This window comes from Sorex araneus, chromosome 1, assembly GCF_027595985.1.
Source record: "Sorex araneus isolate mSorAra2 chromosome 1, mSorAra2.pri, whole genome shotgun sequence".
NCBI lineage: Eukaryota > Metazoa > Chordata > Mammalia > Eulipotyphla > Soricidae > Sorex > Sorex araneus.
The window spans coordinates 319,101,618-319,121,337 of NC_073302.1; the positions used below are offsets into that span (position 1 = coordinate 319,101,618).

Sequence of the window (19,720 nt, forward strand, 5' to 3'; positions counted from 1 at the left end):
CTCCTCGTAATCTTCGCGGTGGCAAACCCGGAAGGGATTATCCAGTTTCTAGGCAACGCGTCACAGTAAACAGCCCTCGTGAACGGAGCGTGGACAGGGTTCCGCGCTGGGAGCGCTAGCGCCGAGTGTTTCGGCGCCTTCCAGGCTCTTGCTGCTAAATTAACCCGCACGGGAGCTGCGAAGATCCAGATTGGATGTCGGGTTGAGCGCCCCTCGGAGAGGTGACTTGTTTCCGAGGCTCCGGGTTTGCCCTTTTCCACACCTGCTTGCACCGAGTCTGCGCGTTACTCAAAGGGCTATTGCCTCCTCTCAGCCGGAAGTTTTCTGTCCCTTCACCTCTGCATCACCCGTTAGTCACTCGCACCTCCCCAGGGCGGCGTGCCCATATGGTCCACCGTGTCAGATTTGTGTGCTCGTCTACTAGACTGTAAACGCTCTCGGTGTTTCTAGCTTCGAGTTTTGTAAAGGGTCTGTTAAATAAAAGGAATGACCAAGTCAAGGTTGTCCAAGAGAGTTAAAGGATGACGTTCCAGGCGAGCACTTCTGCCCCGTCGCCTTCTCTCCCTTCCGTCAACTGTTTCTGCAGAACGTGGGGATGCTGTGTCAGCCTCACCAGGGTTCCCTGCCTTCCCGGGTGTTGCGGGGTGGATGCGTGTGCAAACGGCTCTTCACGAAAGGATCCCTAAGTGGAAACTGCAAGATGGTGACTCGCTAGATCACTTTGATGAGGGCCTGGAGAGAGAATGGTCTATGACAGACTTAAAGAGGCGATGATTGAGCTAGTGTTTCAGTGCTACTCAAACAGCTTGTTTTAAAATTTTTTTGAAAAAGTTCTTCCCCTTGGTTTATAATTTGCACAACTCAAAATACAGTAACAACAACTCTCACGATGGAGACGTAACTTTTGCCCGCTCGAGCAACGGGGTGACAGTGACAGTGCAACCCGAAATAGGTTTAGATCTTTAATTAGGTCACTAATATGCTTACCTTGAGTTATAATCTGTGCAATCCCAAACATGTCTAAGCTCACAATTAGGCTAATATGCTCTCCTCAAAACCCACCGAGCTTGTTCTCTTTGATAATTTAAAATTATTTTTAAAATGGAGGCAAGTATTCTCACTCAGCTTCCTTAGTAGTCCTCTTTCAGACCATGCCTAATTTAAATATAACAGCTAAATAGCTATATGTTTAATGTGATTTTTCAAAAGTAAAACTCAGTTGCTGTCTGCTCTTTAAGAACACCTTTTTGTTGTTGCTGTTTTGTTTGGGGGCCACACCTGGTAGTACTCAGGGCTTACTCGTGGCTTTGCTCTCAGGGACTGAACGGGTTGCTGGAAATCAAACCTGGGTCAGCCAGGTGCGAGCAGGCACCCTACCTGCTGTACTACTTCTTCTGCCCCTGAACTCTTTTTTTAAGGTTGCAAAAGTAATTCATTAGAAAGGAGTATGTAAAATATAACAAATATACAGTATGCTGTGCTTTTATTTTCTTAAAGAGGTAAATAGAGGGACCAAGAAGATAAGTTTGGTCAGGGGACACATGCTTTGTGCAAGGATCCAAATTAATGTTTGGAGCCCTCCTTCTATTGTTTTCTGAAAGTTTCCTGCATTTCATCCTGGAGCTCTGGTCTTTTCCTCAGTTCCTGTTAATTCTGCTGCTCAGACCTTCTATTGAGGTTTTAAGAAGATAGCAGTTTTCATTTGACATTTATAATTGTAGTTTTCTTCTTTCGGCTTTCAACCTTTATTGTGTTTTGTTTGCTCTCTGTGCAGTTGTTTCTTTGTGTTTCTTAAATATCCTCACCAGAGACTTTCTCTGAGAATTTAGACCTGGTTGGTGCCGCTTGAGCCTTCCCTGTATTTGTTTTCCCTGAACTCAGTGGGCTTTCGGTGTCTTCCTGTTTGCATTTGTTGTGGTCCTGTGCTGTGCTGAGGGTGCATATTTGTAGTTAGCTACCCAGGGATTAGGCTGGGAATAGCTCTTTTTCCTTCCCTGACTGTCTTCACCCAGTGACAGGAAGTGTTCGTGTGAGCAGTGTGGTATTTGATGAGTAGATCGGGAAGCAGAGCTAAGCCTGTTGCCAGTTTGGCAAAGGTCAGGTGGGGGGTAGGGGTGGGAGTTGGGGGAAGGCAAGCAGGGATCCATATGTACAGTTGGCCTGTTGATACCAAAGAAGCGCTCTTAATTATTTGTAGGGTTTTTTTTTCTTTTTAGGTCACACCTGGCGATGCTCAGGGGTTACTCCTGGCTTTGCACTCAGGAATTACTCCCGCTGGAGCTCAGGGGACCATATGGGATGCTGGGAATCGAACCCAGGTTGGGCCCCATGCAAGGCAAACGCTCTATCCACTGTGCTATCGCTTGAGTCCCTGTAGGGTTTTGTTGTTGATTTCAATTATGCTTTTACTTCACCTCCTACCCTCTCCCCATTCCTTTGTGAACATTTTTTTTAGTGGCAAATTTTCTTGCATTAAACTTGAAAAAAATTAATGCAAGAACCAAGAACCATAGGGCAGCACCCAAATGTGTCATGCACATAAATGCTCAGCCGCAATTCTTCCACAGGAGAGGCAATGACACAAACTGAGAGATGTCTGCCTTCTGAGTTCTGAATCCACCCTAAGGGCTGAGGAGGGCCATGCAGCTGGAGGACCAGGGTTCCATGCCCAGTTCGCAAAAGATGGATTATACTGCACTATGAAGTAATAATGCTGTTATCTTCAGAGTATGAGTGGCACCTCAACAGGTGCTGCCAGACATTTCTTTAGTATCTGTGAACACTTCGCCTGAGGAGTCCAGAGGCGGGTTCATGGGGATACTCTTGACTCCCAGTATTTTCCCACGCTCCTCAGAGTAGATTCATTTCCTACCTCGTTTTGGATTCTTGTTTCAGAGAGTGAATGTTAACTTGAAGACTGAAAGCATCGTTTGGTCAGAAATTTATTAATCACTTTACTCCAATCCCCACCCCTGAATTTCCCCTTGCGTTTTTAATGAAAAGTAGGAGTTTGGAATCAAAGAGGTTGCCTAAGGAATCTTTTGGAGTTGCTGATACAGAGATCACCCTAAGAAGCAAACATGCCTGTAGAAGCAGGAACCAAAACAGACATGGAGCGGATTGGCCTCTTCAGTGAGATGGAGTATATTACCATCGGTGATAAATATGTATCACTATATAATCGTAAGTATATTGGTCTTTTTGTACAGTCTACTAGTGGATGCTGTCTATATGAAATTTTGGATTTAATATTCAAGTTAAGTTATAGCTCTTAATGGTCCATATTTCAAAGCACCTAGTTCTAATCACGAATCACAAATCACGAAATCCCGTTGATCGTTGAGTGGCTCGAGCGATCTCAGTAACCTCTACATTCGTCCTATCCCCGAGATCTTAGAAGCCTCTCCTTGGCCATCCCAACGATGCCGCATTGGAGGCTCCTTCAGGGTCAGGGGAATGAGATTCAGATGGTTACTGGCTTTGGCATATACATACACCATGGGAAGCTTGCGAGGCTGTCCCATGTGGGCAGGAAGCTCTCAGTATCTTGCGAGTTTCTCCCAGAGGGAAAAGTAGGTTATAAGATATCGTGCAGCCACAAAGTGGCCACACACTTCTGGGAGCTTGCTTTTAAGTCTCTGGATGTTGGCTGTTGATGGGATTACACACACCTCGGTTCCTCTCCAGTACCTTCATGCATGAGGCCTGTCTGAATGTGTGGAGAGGGGCCTTAAGCATGGCTGTGGCTAGGTTCCGGTGGTCTTCGGCTGCCCGGAGCTCTGTTTGGGGCAGGGAGGGAAGCTGAAGCCCTCCCCTCTGAGGAGCCCCAGGAAAGACAGCCAGGCATGCGGGCAAGTTCTAAAGTTGTGTAAAATTATGACATTTCAGTAGTTAAGATAAAATGTGGTTTTACAAAAGCAGGAAGCTCTATTTAGTTAGCCTGTCCTCATACATTGCCATCAGAGATTGTTTTGCTTCATTTCAATGGTGCATGGCAGTTTTCTCCTAGAATATTTTGCTTTTATCTGTTTCCCCTTATATATGGGAATCTCTTATGTGAATCATAATTACATTTACATTAAAGTAGGCAATCCATGATTACTTTCTTGGAAGATGCAATGATACATAAATAGTTTAGGGGGGTTAGAAATCGTATTTCAATAAAAAACTAAAGGAAATACATATTTTAAATGTTTCAGTTACATGTTTTTGGCTGTTTGTGCTGGGGAGATATCTCAAAATGTTGAAACTCATACTGTACATGTAAGAGACCCAGGTTAGATCCTTTGCAGCGCAGGGCCACCCCTGAGCACCACTTGTGTAATCCCCAAACCAAGGGGAGCAGTTAGAGATAGCAATTAAATATATGGGTATCTTTCCAAGATATTTTATTAAATATTTTTATTAAATAAAAAGCAAGGTGCAGTAAAGGTGCTCAGAATTGAAAATGGAAAAGGGTATATATGAAAGTATTTAATGAAACCTTACTAGTGTCTGGAAAACAAAATATGGTTACTTGGGGGAGAGGCATTGCTTGGTCAGTTTGAAAGAGTCATTAAAAAATACATACACTGTTGAGTTCAGAATCATGGGAATACACTATCTTTTCAGAAATTAAAGTTAGAAGAGGTAGGGATAAAATTGACATTTAAGTAATCAGTTGAATTAAGGTTCACATTTCAAAAGTGCCTCACTTTATCAAAGGACTTTACAAATTGAGCAATGTAGGACCCAAATTATAAATTTTGGAAAGGGGGCATCCACTGGCAGTGCTCAGGGGCTCCTCCTCCTCGCCCTGTGCTTGGAGGTCATGCCTGACAATGCTTTGGGGACAATGAGGTGCTGTGCCAGGGATCAGACCTGGGCATCTTTGGTGCAAAGCAGGTCCTGGGCCTATTGAGTCTCTGACTACCAAGTTATAATGGAACTCTTCCGGTTGATAGACATTGGGGTTATTTCTTCATCATATTTACAATGAATGAAATTACTGTGAACATCCTTGTTCATGTCGTTTAGTGGAAATAGGCACTCACATTTTTTGAGGATATGCCCAAATTTAAGTAAAGAATACCCTTCCCAACAAACTCTCTCACTCTCCATGCATACATACTAACAGTCATCTCCGACAGTATTTCCCAGTATATGTGAGGAAGCTTTGCACTATATGATCTTTCAGATCTCTTCAAGCTCTAAAATTTAGAATCTATAACCAGCAACTGTTTCTATATCTTATTGTTTAATATTAATATTAAAATGTCTTAATTGACAACTTTGAAGAACTTACTGGCAGTATAAGTATGTAACACAGCTTTCAGTGGAACTCTTCTGGAGCTCAAAATTCACTGGTCCAAATGACACTTGGAAATTTTTCTGTTATATTTCATGTTCTTTAATTACTAGTGAGTTCAAAATCATTCCTAATTTGTTTTTAAAGGACCCTTTAATGAAGCTGCTGGCAAAAATAAGCAGATGCTACCTGGGGGTTCCAAACAAATGTCAGATCTCCAAGCCGGTTATTTTGAACCCCATTTTGGAAGGATTTTTGAAGGTGAAGGCTATTCAAATGTAAATCAATTGAGGAGACATTTTATGATGGAAGAAGCCAAAAAAAACTTAGGCAAAGCCTTCCTCCCTACTAGTGGAAGTAAAAAGTCGTAAGTTTTCTGGGGGGTGGAGGGGAATCTTAAATATGACTCCTGCACCTGCCTCTCTTCTGCTGTTTCTTTATTCCATAGTTTTATTAATAAATGATTCATTCAAAGTATGATTCTTAGTTTGCCTTCGGTAAAGATAGTTTTATTGGATGGTTTAGATTTACAGGTAATTTCACTTAAATAGGTTCTCATCATCACATTACGGGCTCCCCGCCACTTTCACCCCCCCATCCCCCGCCCTGTGTCAACAACCTTCATCTGACCCTGACTCCTATCTTGTCTTCTTCTTGGCCCTCCTGTCCCACCAGTTGGCCCCCCAGTCACTTGCATGGCTCCCCGTGTAGATATTTTTACCTCTGGCCCCGTTGGAGTATCTTGGTCGCCCTGGTTGAGAAGTGCTAATTTATATTACTGTTCTCTGTTAATTTATATAATAAAAGCAAATTAATGACAATTTTGGTTTTAAAAGCCTTGCAGTAATCAGATCAGGAAAAATTACTTTGATCATCATAGCTGAAAATGTTTAAAATGCTTTTTTTCACAGAATTCGTTTTGTCCTTCTGGTACCATGCCTTGTAGTGTTCGGACACTGCTGGAAAGGGTCACATAGCCAGGCTCAGGGCACCGCACCATGTGGTACCAGATACCAAAACCAGGATCTTCTTGGTGCAAAGCATATCTTATCTCTTTGAGATACATATCTGACCCCTAAAAAGTGTTTTTAAATATAAGTTAAAATTTTAATTTAAGGAGAAAACCTTTTTTGATTAAGAAGAAATTTCTCAAGGGTATATTCCTTTACAAGTTTGTAAAGCTATATTCATGGAGTTTGGCAATATTTTAGTTTTGATAATTGTCAACATGAAGGCTCATTAGTTTTGTTTTGCTTTTGAGCCATAATCATTGATGCTCAAGGATTATTTCAGGCTCTGTGCTCAGGGATCACTCCTGGTGCTGCTCTTGCAACCATATGTGGTACCAGGGATCAAACCTGAGTCAGTCTTATGCAAGGCAGACACCTTTCCATTTTTTTTCTTTTTGGTCACACCTGGCGATGCACAGGGGTTACTCCTGGCTCTGCTCTCAGGAATTACTCCTGGCAGTGCTTAGGGGACTATATGGGATGCTGGGAATTGAACCTGGGTTGGCCTCGTGCAAGGCAAATGCCCTACCCACTGTGCTATCGCTCCAGCCCCAACACCTTTCCATCTTTACTATTTCTCCAGCCCTATGAAGGTTCATTCTTTCCCCTTAACTTCTAGTCATTAATTTAATAGGTAAAACTATAAAGTTATGTTGCATATAGCTGATCTCTGAATGTTAATTCACATTCAATAACTATCAATTTAAGGCATGATAATTGAGGGTTGGTTGAAGTCTAATTTTGTGCTTATCTGTACTGTTTTCTTGTGATTAGTAAACTAGTAAAGTAAATAAAAATTACTAAGCGTTATTTTGTAGAGTGGGGAAGGTAGGGAATTTTTAGTAATATAGTTTAATGTTTTGACTCTTCATACTTTGGATAGGTTTTAATTAATCTAATTCTTGTGAGTCTTAATTTTCTACTCGGATATAAATTTAAGGCTGTAAATTTTTGTTACTCCTTCTTTTATTCAGGTAAAAGATGTGTTTATTTCTTAATTTCCCTTAATAGTATGCTTATCTCATGGTGAATTTTGTGAGAACTGCTGTGTTCACCCTCTAGTTAGCAATATGCTTTTATTTAGTTGTCAATGAAGAACTGACAGACCATTTAAAAGGTCCCAGATGTTGAAAAGCATTTATGATTTTTTGCAGAGGGATATATATGATATAGAGGATATTCCCCAAAATATAGAAATATAGATAGTGTATGGATCCCATATACTGATAGTTACTCAACACTAAATTATGAAACCATAGGCATTTATTAAATTCTAAATTTTAATGTTTACATTGTTACACCTTGGATTCTACTTATTCATAATTGTTCTTTTCTCTATAATTTCATTGCTTTACTTACCGTATTTTATAACTTTATGTGTTCAGGCAAGCATATATGCCGTACGTCCTGTTGCTTATCGATTTGTTCGAGTGGGCACCAGTAACATCTCTCATTGAGAGAGTTATTGTTACTGTTTGTGGCATATCCAATACGCACGGGTAGCTTGCCAGGCTCTGCCGTGTGGGCTCCATACTCTCGGTAGCTTGCTGGGCTCTCCGAGAGGGGCGGAGGAATCGAACACAGGTTGGCTGAGTGAAAGGCAAAAAGCCCAACTGCTGGGCTATTGCTCCAGCCCATGCCGTACATAGCAATTAAAAATGTCTTCTAATATACAATCTATTGTAGGCTGGAGATAATAAGTAATAAATGTTGCCTCTTTAGTTTTTGAAATTTAAAGTTCAAATACTATCAACAGTGTCATGCTTTGATAACTTTTATCTTGACCATTTTTTTTTTTTTATTGAATCACCATGTGGAAAATCACAATGCTTTCAGGTTTAAGTCTCAGTTATACATGCTAAAATAACCATCCCTTCACCAGTGCCCATAGTCCACCACCAAAAACAACAACAACAACAACAACAAACAAAAACCCAGTATATCTCCCATCCCGCCCCCCCACTGATAAATTTCACTTTACTTTCTCTTTACTTTGGTTACATTCAATATTTCAACAAAAAAACTCACTATTATTGTTAGGAGTTCCCTACTAGTGTCAGACCTGTTGTGAAGAGATATGAGGTTGTGTGGTTTTGGATTTCTGTATTTTAGCAACTAAGTCCAGGGAAATTTCTTCCAGATACTGGATCATTGAAAGCTTGTAACTCTCATCTGTGGTCATTGACCATTCTTTTGACTATGAAAACTTGTTTGATGATACCTTTGAAATTAAAAACTATTATATTAGTTTTCATTATATGGTGTGTGTGTGTGTGTGTGTGTGTGTGTGTGTGTGTGTGTGTCTGGGGATTTAACCCAGGGCCTTGCATAAGGCATATGCTTTTTACTGAGCTGCATTCCCCAGTTCTAATTATTTGTATTCATTTTATTGTGAAAAATTTAGGAAAACATTTGTTAAAATGCTTGCTGATAGTCAAATGATTATTTGTTGTGAGCCCAGAAAATCTAACATTAAAATCGAAGCAAATATTTGACTAATTTTTCTATAGTAAAGAATTAAGTATAAATCAAAAAAAAGAAAGTTGGCACCAAAATTCCATAGGAATCACTTTCATCAGTAGTAACAAAGTATAATTTCTGAGTATAGAATGCATAGTTTCTAGTGATTAATTGTAAAAGCTAACTTGCCATGAAATTGGCTAAAAACACAAAAGATTTGTTATAGGTATATAATGGAAACTATCCTATATTTCTAGGTATTGTGAACTTTTTAAAGTGGAACCTTTTTTTAATAAAGCACAAAAATGAAAATTAACTGATAATCTCAAAATTTTTGACTTTGAAAAAATGGGGAAAGTACTTTTTAGTTAGAGTAAAAAATTAACAATATTTTAATCGAAGTAGGTGTGTCATTCTCATTACATATTGGTTGTGCTTTTCCCATTCATTTTTGATAAACGACTCATAAAGTAACACTATGTTTGCCATTTCAATCTGCTACTTAAAAGAAAACCAATTTTATTTAAGTTCTGGATTAGGAAGCTACTATGGAACAATTGGTGGCCCAGTCCCATCCTTCAGTGCAGAGCTAAAACCCAAAGAGACGTATAAGGCACCTGGAAAGAATTTGTACACAGCCCCAGGAAAGAAAGGAACTGGATATGGGTAAGGTTATTTTATTCATTTATTTTATCTTGTTATGATTTGTTTTATTAAATTTAATAAAATATTTCTAAACCTAGAAATTACCATTATTTATTTTCCTTCATTAGCTATGCAAATATTACCATAGGCAGACATCCTTCGCATTCTGCTGATCTTTTTGATCAACCTAAAGAAAATGCTAAGGTAAAATAATATTTTTAAATCTTTCTCATATTTAGGCTAATGTAGAGAAGTAACATTATTTAGCCATAGTTTATTTTGTCTATTTAATTAGGGTAATAGTAGACTGATATTTATGGAGCATGATAATTTTGATTTTAGATAGTAAATGTCCACATCTTTCTGTAGATCATGTCACCTCTTTCTAGTATAAGATTTGATCCCCTGCAATAGTTTTCCTTATCTATTTTACATTGTAAAATTAACTGTGATAATTCTGTTAACGTGTCCTGTTCCTAACTATGATCTATTTTAAAAAGTCATTATAATCATATGGTAATCATATGCTAACAATATTCTTAGCACACTAGCTTACACCACACACCCAAGTTAATTAAAAATGAATTAAATGAGCTGAAGAGATAGTATAGGATAATATAGCTCTTGTTTTGTATGCATCTGTAGTGACTGTGACTCTGGTGCTAATCCTGGCACCACTAGGACTCACTCCTGAGCCCAAACTATGGAGGAGCTTCTGAGCACAGCTGGGCGTGGCCCTACCCAGGCCCCTCAAAATGAATTAGAGACTTTATTGGTGAGACTTGAATCCATAAAACATTGAAAAACATAGGCAGAACTCTCCATTGTACTGACTTTAGAAATATTTTAAATGACTTGACTTTATTGGACTGGAGCAATAGCACAGCGGGTAGGGTGTTTGCCTTGCCTGAGGCCGACATGGTTCGATCCCTCTGTGCCTCTCGGAGAGCCTGGCAAGTTACCGAGAGTAACCAGCGCACACGGCAGAGCCTAACAAGCTACCGGTGGCGTATTGGATATGCCAAAAACAGTAAAAATAAGTCTCACAATGGAGATGTTACTGGTGCCCACTGGAGCAAATCGATGAACAATGGGACAATGGTACTGCTGACTTTATTGGCAGATAAAATGAAAACAAAAATAAAGGGCCTGCTACAAACTAAAAAGATACAACACTGAAAAAGAAACAAGTGTGAAAATAAAGACACTCTCCTGAATGGAAGAAAATATTTAATGTTTGTCCACCGTACATCAAAGGACTAATATCCAACTTTGCTGGTGTATCTAGTACAGTAACAGCATCTGCCTACAGCATAAATAATACTAATGAAAACATTTAAAGTAACCTTGCCTTTTAGAATTTTAAATGTAGATTATTTACTGTATTTTTCCCTGAAATTTTTTCTGATAAGAAATGCTTATTTTTGTTTTATATATTTGTATTTTCTTTTATAGATTTTAATTTCCCTTTTTAAAAAAATTCATTTCAGCAGTTTGGTTATAATACATTTTTTGTTTTTCTTATGTTTTTCTACCTGGGATTTATTGAAATTCTTGCTTACAGGTTTTTAAAAAATCAAATTATTTTGGATCATTTCAGCTGTAATTGGTTCAGAAAATTTTCTATCCCTTCTCTTTCAGGGGCACTAATTAAAGATGCTTTAGTTCTCTTGCAAATGTCCTACAATTTAGCAGTGCTGTATTTATATTTTCTTAAATTTTATTTCTTCCCTTTTTTCTTTTGAGTAGTTTCTATTGCTTTATCTTTAAGTTACTAATCTATTATTAATGCCAAATCTATTATTAATGCCAAACTGTTTATTTTTAATCTCATACATGGTGGTTTTGCTCTTAGAAGTTTTACTAGATTAAAAAAAATCTTCATTGCCTCTATTTCCCTTTGTGAGCACATAGAATATATGTAGCACTGTAGCACTGTCGTAGCACTGTTGTCCCGTTATTCATCAATTTGCTCGAGTGGGCACCAGTAACATCTCCATTGTGAGACTTGTCGTTACTGTTTTTGGCATATCGAATATGCCATGGGTAGCTTGCCAGGCTCTGCTGTGCTGGCGGGATATTCTCAGTAGCTTTCCAGGCTCTCTGAGAGGGATGGAGGAATCGAACCTGGGTCAGCCTCATGCAAGGCAGACACCCTACCCGCTGTGCTATCCTTCCAGTCCAGAACATATGTAATATATCAAATGTATGTAATATGTAGAGTATTTTTTATGTCCTTTTTTTTATAGTCCAGGAGTTTATTTTCAAACAAACCCCTCTCATGGCATGAATTCACAGGGAATGGGCTCCAGCAGCTCAGGTTCCTTTCCATTGGTCCTTCCAAAGTGGGCTTCTCTGGGTGGAGCAGGCTGGTGCTTCAGGGGAAGCCAAGTCCCTTTCTCTTTGGCTTCCTTCTTTTTTTGATCATTTCCCTTCACCCGTTTCAGGAAGCTGTCCTGACTTTTAGAGTGCTTAATACGATCTGTGCGGACATTAATTCTCTTGGAAAGAATCTTGCCCTTGACTTGTTAGTTAACGACAATGCCAACAGCATGCTGGGTAACATTATAGACTCTTCCAGTTTTGCCATGATAATATTTATGGAGCATTCCTTTTTGGATAGTGCCCATTCCCTTTATGTCTACGATATCACCTTTCTTGTATATACCCGTATATGTGGCCAAAGGAACAACTCCATGTTTTCTGAAAGATCTAGAGAACATATAGCGGGTGCCCCTCTGCTTTCCCTTTGTGTTGGTCATTTTGCTATTTGCTGGACACTGGTGGTTCTGGCCGAAACACTTTATGTCTCCTCTTTGTTTATCAATTCCTCATTGATTTTAAATTATTTTTCTTATATAGGTCATAATGCCTACTTTGCATTACTGGCTCTTTTTTTGTTAGGCATTGTGAATTTTACCTTAATGAGTGTTATATATTGTAGTTTTAGAAATGTTCCTGGACTTTTAGTATGTGTATATTTTTATTACTTGGAAAGAGCTTTTCTTTTAAGCTTTGCTTTTAAGTTTTGGGGGGCTACATTGGTGCTCAGCAGATACTCCCTAATCTGTGCTCAGGGTCATTTCTGGTTGTGTGCAGGGGACCATATGTAGTGCCAGGGATCAAACTAGATTCAGCCATGTGCATATCAAGTGCTTTGCTTCCTGTACTATCTTAGTAGCTAGTGTCCAGCAACTCATCATAGCTGGAAAGAATCAGCACTCTTCCCCCATATCAGAAGTGGGCAATTGTATTGCTAATCTTTTTTGTTGGGATGGGGTTACACCAGTTGGTTGAAGTGGTATTTGGGTACTGGTTGTGGATGGGTTGCAGTTGAGGTGCTTCCATATTGGTTGAACTCAGTGATGTGGGACAGTTTTGAATATAGAACTTGGGCCTTAGATTTTTAGGCCAGTGCTCTACTGTTAACACCTGCCAACCCTGTTGCTACTAATCTTGTTTCGTGGTTCTTTTATTGGCTTCGAGTATCTTCCTCACACATGTCTGCTGATCTTTTTTCAAGTGAATACTCAAAAGCAGGGTTTGTGAAAGAAGTCCAATATTCTAGTGCCACACTGCAGTAAAAATTGATCCCTAAAACATTGCCTTATGATATTCGGCACCAGAATCACCTGCAGTGATTGTTAAAATTGGAGATTAATGGGACACATAGAAGACTTGTATAAATCAAAAATCTCTGAGGAAATAGTTTGGTGATTCATAATATAAATATCAGGTGATTCCTATAAAATCTAAGATATGGGAAACACTGCCAAAAAGGATAAAACTAGAATAAATCATCAGATTTACCAAGAAGCTGTGAAATTCCTATAGCGCGAAGAAAGGAGGATAAGCACAGGCAACAGAAAATTCTAGAAAGTGATGAAAAAGAAAAAAGAGCTACAGCAGGGTTCTTAGTAATTGAGAATTGATCTCTTATGAATAAATTGTTTATATTTAAATTACAAAATATTTTAAGTCAATTCTTTTATAAAATTTTTTAAATTTTGAAATAAAACATTTTATTTGGAGGGTTTTTTTGAAGGGAAAGAGGGAGAGAGTGGAGACTAAGAGAGACAGAGTAATTTGCTTGAGAGAGAACGTGGACTCCTCCAAGGTCAGAGAGTGCCCTTACACACATCCCAGCATCAAATAGGAATGCATAAAAGTACACATCTCAAGAGGGGAGATGCGGGCGACACATGTGCTCAGGCACCACATGCTCTCGGCCACTCAGACACAAGCAGCACGTGGACTCGGGCAGCATATTCGTGAGGTCAATTCTTAAAAATTGTTACACATTAGTTTTTGTATTTAAAAAAAGTGAAAAAAATGATCAGTACTTAATTAACAGCTGCTTTTGAAGTATAAATTATAATATTTTTCTCTTTTACTATGAATAATTTTCATACTTTCCATGTCCTACTGAAAAGGTTGTAATAGAGGGGAAAATGTGTGTTTTGCTTGGATATGAAGCAACTAGTACTACTGTAATATAAATGTTTTCTTAAATAATATAACTGTTATGTAAGTAACTATTCCTTATTTTACAATATAAACTAACATTTACTTAAATGCTACCATTGAATAGGTCGGGATAAGGCCCATCCTCATTTGTAGCTGAAAAAATGAGACACTTAAATGGATAACTTTCTCAGAGTCCCAGAAAAATTCTGCAAAGCTATGACAGAGTCAGAGTTTGAATAGAAACTTCTCCGCACCCTCACCCCTTCCCATCAGATTACTTGAATAGTTAGTATAGATAATCCAGTGATAAATGGATTTATAAACTTCAAAATTTAAATATCCATAGTTATGCTTCTTGCATATGTAAGCAAATCTTTTGTATCATAAAAATAGCTTAACAAGGAATATTTTTTAAAAAGTAAGCCCAGTAGAATAATCTGAAAAGTTGCAATCTTATTTTAAAATTTAAAGATTTGACTCTATAGTATTATTTCCAGCTTGAGTAATATATGCTATATAACCAATTTACAGAAAGAAATGGAAGAACACCATCGTTTACTTAAAGGGGCTCCCTTCAAGTTAAATCTTTACCCCAGAGATTATTTTGATAGCAATCCCTACTATTCTGATGTAACTTTACCACCAATTAAAAAAGAAGAACGGAAAAAAGTAACTGAAAGCCCTTTTAAGCCTCCTTCTCCTGGGAAAAAGGTCAGTTAAGATTTTACTTAATTTCATTGCCTTTTACTTTATAGATGCACAGTGCACAATCTGTTTAATCCACGGTTTTAGGATATTGAAGAATAAGTTAAAATTTTGAGGAAAAAAAGCTTTAACCTTTAAAAAAGAAATTATGTTCAAGTTATTTTATTACCCATGTAAAACTTTTGTTTTTATTTTTTATTTTTTTTTATAATTTATTTATTTTTAATTAGAGAATCACCGTGAGGGTACAGTTACAGATTTATACACTTTTGTGCTTATACTTCCCTCATACAAAGTTCGGGAACCCATCCCTTCACCAGTGCCCATTCTCCACCACCCGTAAACCCGGCGTCCCTCCCACCCTCCCCAATCCCATCTCCCCCCCACCCCACCCTGCCACTGTGGCAGGGCATTCCCTTCTGTTCTCTCTCTCTAATTAGCTATTGTGGTTTGCAATAAAGGTGTTGAGTGGCCGCTGTGCTCAGTCTCTAGCCCTCATTCAGCCCGCAACTCCCTTCCCCCACATGGCCTTCGATTACAATGTAGTTGGTGATCGCTTCTCTGAGTTGCCCTTGTTTTTATTTTTGCTAAGGATGATCCAACCTAGTTTTATGAAGCATGCTACAAGCATGGCTGGTGTAGAAATGAGACTCTTGTTTCATATATTCTTAAAGTAATTATTAGTTGCATCAGTAGTAATTATTAATTGCATGGGCATATTTACATTTACTGTGGATTTAAGTACTTCTCTAGATCATAACTATAATGTTTCTCAAAAACATAAGTGTCCAAATCATTTTTTAAAATTTTATTTTATTGAATCACTGTGAGATACAGTTACAAGCTTTCATGTTTGAGTTACAATCACACAATGATCAAACACCCAACCCTCCACCAGTGCACATTCCCCACCACCAATCTCCCCAGTATACGTCCCCTTTCTCACCCTCCTCCTGCCTCCATGGAAGACAATTTTCCCACATACTTTCTCTCTACTTTTAGGTTCAAACCATTTTTAAGCTGTTTTTGGTTTTTGTTTTGGGGCCACACCTGGCAGTGCACCAGGGATTATTCCTGGCTCTGCACTCAGGAATCACACCTGGTAGGGCTCCAGAGACCATATGTGGTGCTATAGATCCAATCCAGGTTGACTGCATGCAAGGCAAGTGCCCTACCGTCTGTACTATCATTCAAGCACACTATTTTTTTAAAGTGGTGAATAGAACAAACTATATCCCGTATACTAAATTTTATGTGTTAACATTTTTTAAAAAGTCTATATTGGTTATTATATTTATTTCCTAGAAGTTTGTAAATGTTCTAATGGGTTAAAATTTTTCTATTAAAATTAAAAACTTTAATTAAAATTAATGGTGCTTGCCTTCCCTGTGGCCAACTCAGGTTTTATCCCCAGCACCCCATTTGGTCCCCTGAGCCTTCGAGGACTGAGCCCTGAATACCACCAAGTGCAATCCAAAAATTTTTTAAAAAATTAAATCTTTAGAATTATGGGTGGGTTAGGATAGTATAATTTGAAATCTCTGATCTAGCAATAAAGTACTTGTAAAAACTTTTAGTTCCCTTATAGAATTTTATTTTTTATTTCACATAAGCTTATAGATTTTATATTTATTTCTTTTTAAAGCAATGCGCTATAGTTTGTTATATTATTATTTATGCTTGTTTAATTTATCCAGAAAAACAGTTAACTTTGATTAATTCATTTCTGTCTTACTTTTGGGTCCAGAGGTTTACAAAAAATTTACAGAAGTTCTGTTGCATATTGTTTTATGTTTGTATATGTTGTGGGTATCCTTTGCTCCTTTTTTGATTCTTAATTGTGATAGATTTTTATCTTTTTTTTTTCTTTTTGGGTCACACCCGGCGATGTACAGAGGTTACTCCTGGCTTTGCACTCAGGAATTACCTCTGGCGGTATTAAGTGGACCATATGAGATGCTAGGAATTGAACCCCGGTCAGCCGAATGCAAGGCAAATGCCTTTCCTGCTCCAGCCCCAGATTTTTATCTTTTTAGGCATCCATGGTGGTTTAGGTTATTTGTCATATACATTTTTCCATATTTTAATTCACTTGTCTTTTACATTAATTTTACATTTCTTTTCCTCTTCATGTGTACAAAATGTGGAACACTTGAAGAATTTCAACCGTATCTTTCAAAGAAATTAAATTTTTGTGTATACTTTGTTTAGGGAAAAAGCATATCTGATTAAACTGAATTATTCTATAGTTTTTTTGGAGGGACTATAATATAAATATAAAAATTACATCAGTTCAACCATCAAAGCAGTTATTTCTTTTATGTATAGCTATGTGAAAAGTGTTTTTGATGTACTTTAATAGACAACAAGAAAAGTTTAAAGTAAGTTAAATTTTCCTCCTACATTTTGTTACTTTTTTCTTTTTAATGTTCTTTCTTTTTGACTGATGGTTAGTTAAACTATTGTTATGCCAACCTCTCTTTTATGTGAACTTGATCCTTGGTCCCTTCTTTCATTCTCTTGTGCTGAATATTATGCCCTAATCCTCACTCGATCGATAGCACTGCGGGTAGGGCGTTTGCCTTGCATGAGGCTGACCCGGGTTCGATTCTTCCATTCCTCTCGGAGAGCCTGGCAAGCTACCGAGAGTATCCAGCCCGCATGGCAGAGCCTGGCAAGCTACCCGTGGCGTATTTGATATGCCAAAAACATTAACAAGTCTCAAAATGGAGATATTACTGGTGCCTGCACAAACAAAATGAACAACGGGACAGCAGTGCTAAAACCCTCAGCAGGTGTACCCTCTAATGTATGATAGCTTGATCTGATAAATCTCATTAAAATATTAATACTTGGTAGTAACTAATAATGTTACCATTCCCTAAAGCACTTAAATTCGAAGAGAAAATTTTTAGAATCATAGTGTTTTAACACCATAAAATTGGTGGTAGAAAAGTTGTTGATGATATTTGAGTTAAACAGTGTGGACAGCCTAAACATTTTTTTGTTTTGTTTTTGGACAGCTCTCTTTAACTTTAAACCAGCTCCAGAGAAAACACACAGATGCTTATGCATTTCTTCAGAACATAAATTTGTTAGAAGCATTTTATAAAACCACATTGATTTGTTCCTTTATTATTTGTAGGCTGGTGGAATGAAGGCAGGGACATTTGACCCATATCCTTCACATTCCAGTGATCCTTACAGTGTGAAACCAGCAGTTTCCAAACCAGTTAAAATTTTCCACCCACCAGGTGTTCCAAAACGCAGGCCAGTTGAAAGTATAATGACTATGCATATCAAAAGGTAAGAATATTTTGAATTTAGACCATAACCCACCCAAAATGATCTCAGATATCTTCAAAAATCTAAAACTCAAAAATGCATTATCTGAACTAATAAGTCATTTATACATTAAAAATATTCATTGAACACACACAAATAAAAATGATCAACTTATCTAAAAAAACTTATTTTTTTTAAAAAACCATAGTCCCTTTTTATGAACCTTTGAGAAATTAGAAATCAGCTAGCAGTACATGCTAATGTCTTTTTTCTCAAAGTGAGTTTTTAATTTTTGTTGTTATACACATGTTAACTTTAGGATCCCCAAAATTTTGAGAAATTGTAATCTTACTTAAATCTTTCTTTGTCCTTGGACCAGAGATAATGGACAAATCCTAAGCACTGAACCTGGTTTGGCTCAAAAATAAAAGAAAAGAAATTTGTTTTTTCTTTTGATTAATTATATATGGAAATATTAAATATTCTGGATTATAAAAAAGTGCTGTGAATATCACTTCATAGTATTTAAAAAGCATATCATTAATATTCTAAAGCTGTTTAGGTTTTTTGCACCAACTATAAAAGGATAATTTATGTTTTATTTGTGTAAGATCTTAATAAGAATTAATTTTATTGCTTATTTGTTGAGAAAGTTATATTGCCAATTAAACTATTCATGTAAACCTGATTTCAGTTTAATCATCCATAGAATCAGACAAGGGACACTGAATTCATATGATTTTCTTTGATAAAAATGGTGACTCATCTATATCACTGTGGAAAGTGATTTAATATTAGTATTGTTATATTTCAGATATAAGCTTGCTATTCATTATTTTCATAATTTAACTATTGCTTCAAGAATAAATTCTGGGGGCTGGAGAGATAGCACAGCGGGTAGGGCGTTTGCCTTGCACGCGGCCGACCCGGGTTCAAATCCCAGTATCCCATATGGTCCCCTGAGCACAGCCAGGGGTAATTCCTGAGTGCAGAGCCAGGAGTAACCCCTGTGCGTTGCTAGGTGTGACCCAAAAAGCAAAAAAAAAAAAAAAAAAGAATAAATTCTGAGTTGGTAGCATATTGAACTTAGGAACATGAAGACTATTTTTTTCCATGTTTGTTGACCTTTATCCATTAGTGAGTTATCTATCAGTATCATGCTTAATTTCATGTAGTAAAATAGAATAGAAAGTAAAATTAAAATATTCTTACCACACCTGTTTTGTGTGGGAGTGGGCACTTCCAGATTTTCTTGTTCTTTTCTTTCTATAGAATGGTACTGAGAATGTTTTATGGCACATTAACATATATTTGGATAAAAGAGTAGCTGGTTGATCTCCTGAGAAATCATTATCTCTGTCCAGAAATTTTCCATCTTATTCAAATTCTTCTTAAATTACCCAACTTTTATCCTAAATTAAATATTAGCTTATTTTATCCTAATTTTTAAAATAATAAACCTCTGAATGATATTATTTTAAATTGGTTCCATAGAACAACCTTAAATTCCATTAAATCAAGTGTATCTGACTTATGTAAAGTGAAATTTTTAGCTTTGTAAAATACTTTGTTTTGGACTATGCTGTAAGTAGTTGAAAATGTTTTTGCAAGAATATACTGATATTTTACTTATATTTAATTTTAGGACGATAAATAAGAAGAACTACAAGTATGCTACAGTACAGTCTTATTAGTGTCTGGAAGAGAAAAGTACTCATTGTCAAGTGATAATCATTTGAAAATATGTAAGATGTAGAACACTAGATGAAGTATTTAAAAAGAAATTTAACCTCACATTTCTAATATCTTCCTTGTTTCAGTTATATTACCTGAAGACTATCATTTTTCAATAATGTAACAT

The 19,720-nt window shown here is 37.4% G+C and overlaps 1 protein-coding gene across 2 annotated transcripts; it reads left to right on the plus strand.

Moving 5' to 3' along the window:
* The first annotated feature begins 88 nt into the window (after positions 1–88).
* Positions 89–19,720, plus strand: C1H4orf47 (chromosome 1 C4orf47 homolog). Of its 2 annotated transcripts, XM_055121116.1 has the most exons (9): positions 107–221; positions 2,217–2,318; positions 3,007–3,183; positions 5,435–5,654; positions 9,286–9,423; positions 9,531–9,606; positions 14,401–14,580; positions 17,720–17,880; positions 19,505–19,720. In XM_055121116.1, exons 3-9 carry the CDS (start codon positions 3,081–3,083, stop codon positions 19,551–19,553), a joined length of 927 nt encoding a protein of 308 aa, XP_054977091.1. In that variant the 5' UTR covers positions 107–221; positions 2,217–2,318; positions 3,007–3,080; the 3' UTR covers positions 19,554–19,720. The 2 variants fall into 2 exon arrangements, with proteins under 2 accessions (XP_004610410.1, XP_054977091.1); XM_004610353.2 differs by lacking the exon at positions 2,217–2,318 and having other exon boundaries at positions 89–221.

Coding starts and splice junctions, on each gene's coding strand:
- C1H4orf47 (XM_004610353.2), top strand. CDS start 3,081: ATGCCTGTAGAAGCAGGAACCAAAACAGACATGGAGCGGATTGGCCTC. Junction 3,184..5,434: donor ATATGTATCACTATATAATC/GTAAGTATATTG, acceptor TTGTTTTTAAAG/GACCCTTTAATGAAGCTGCT. Junction 5,655..9,285: donor ACTAGTGGAAGTAAAAAGTC/GTAAGTTTTCTG, acceptor ATTTTATTTAAG/TTCTGGATTAGGAAGCTACT.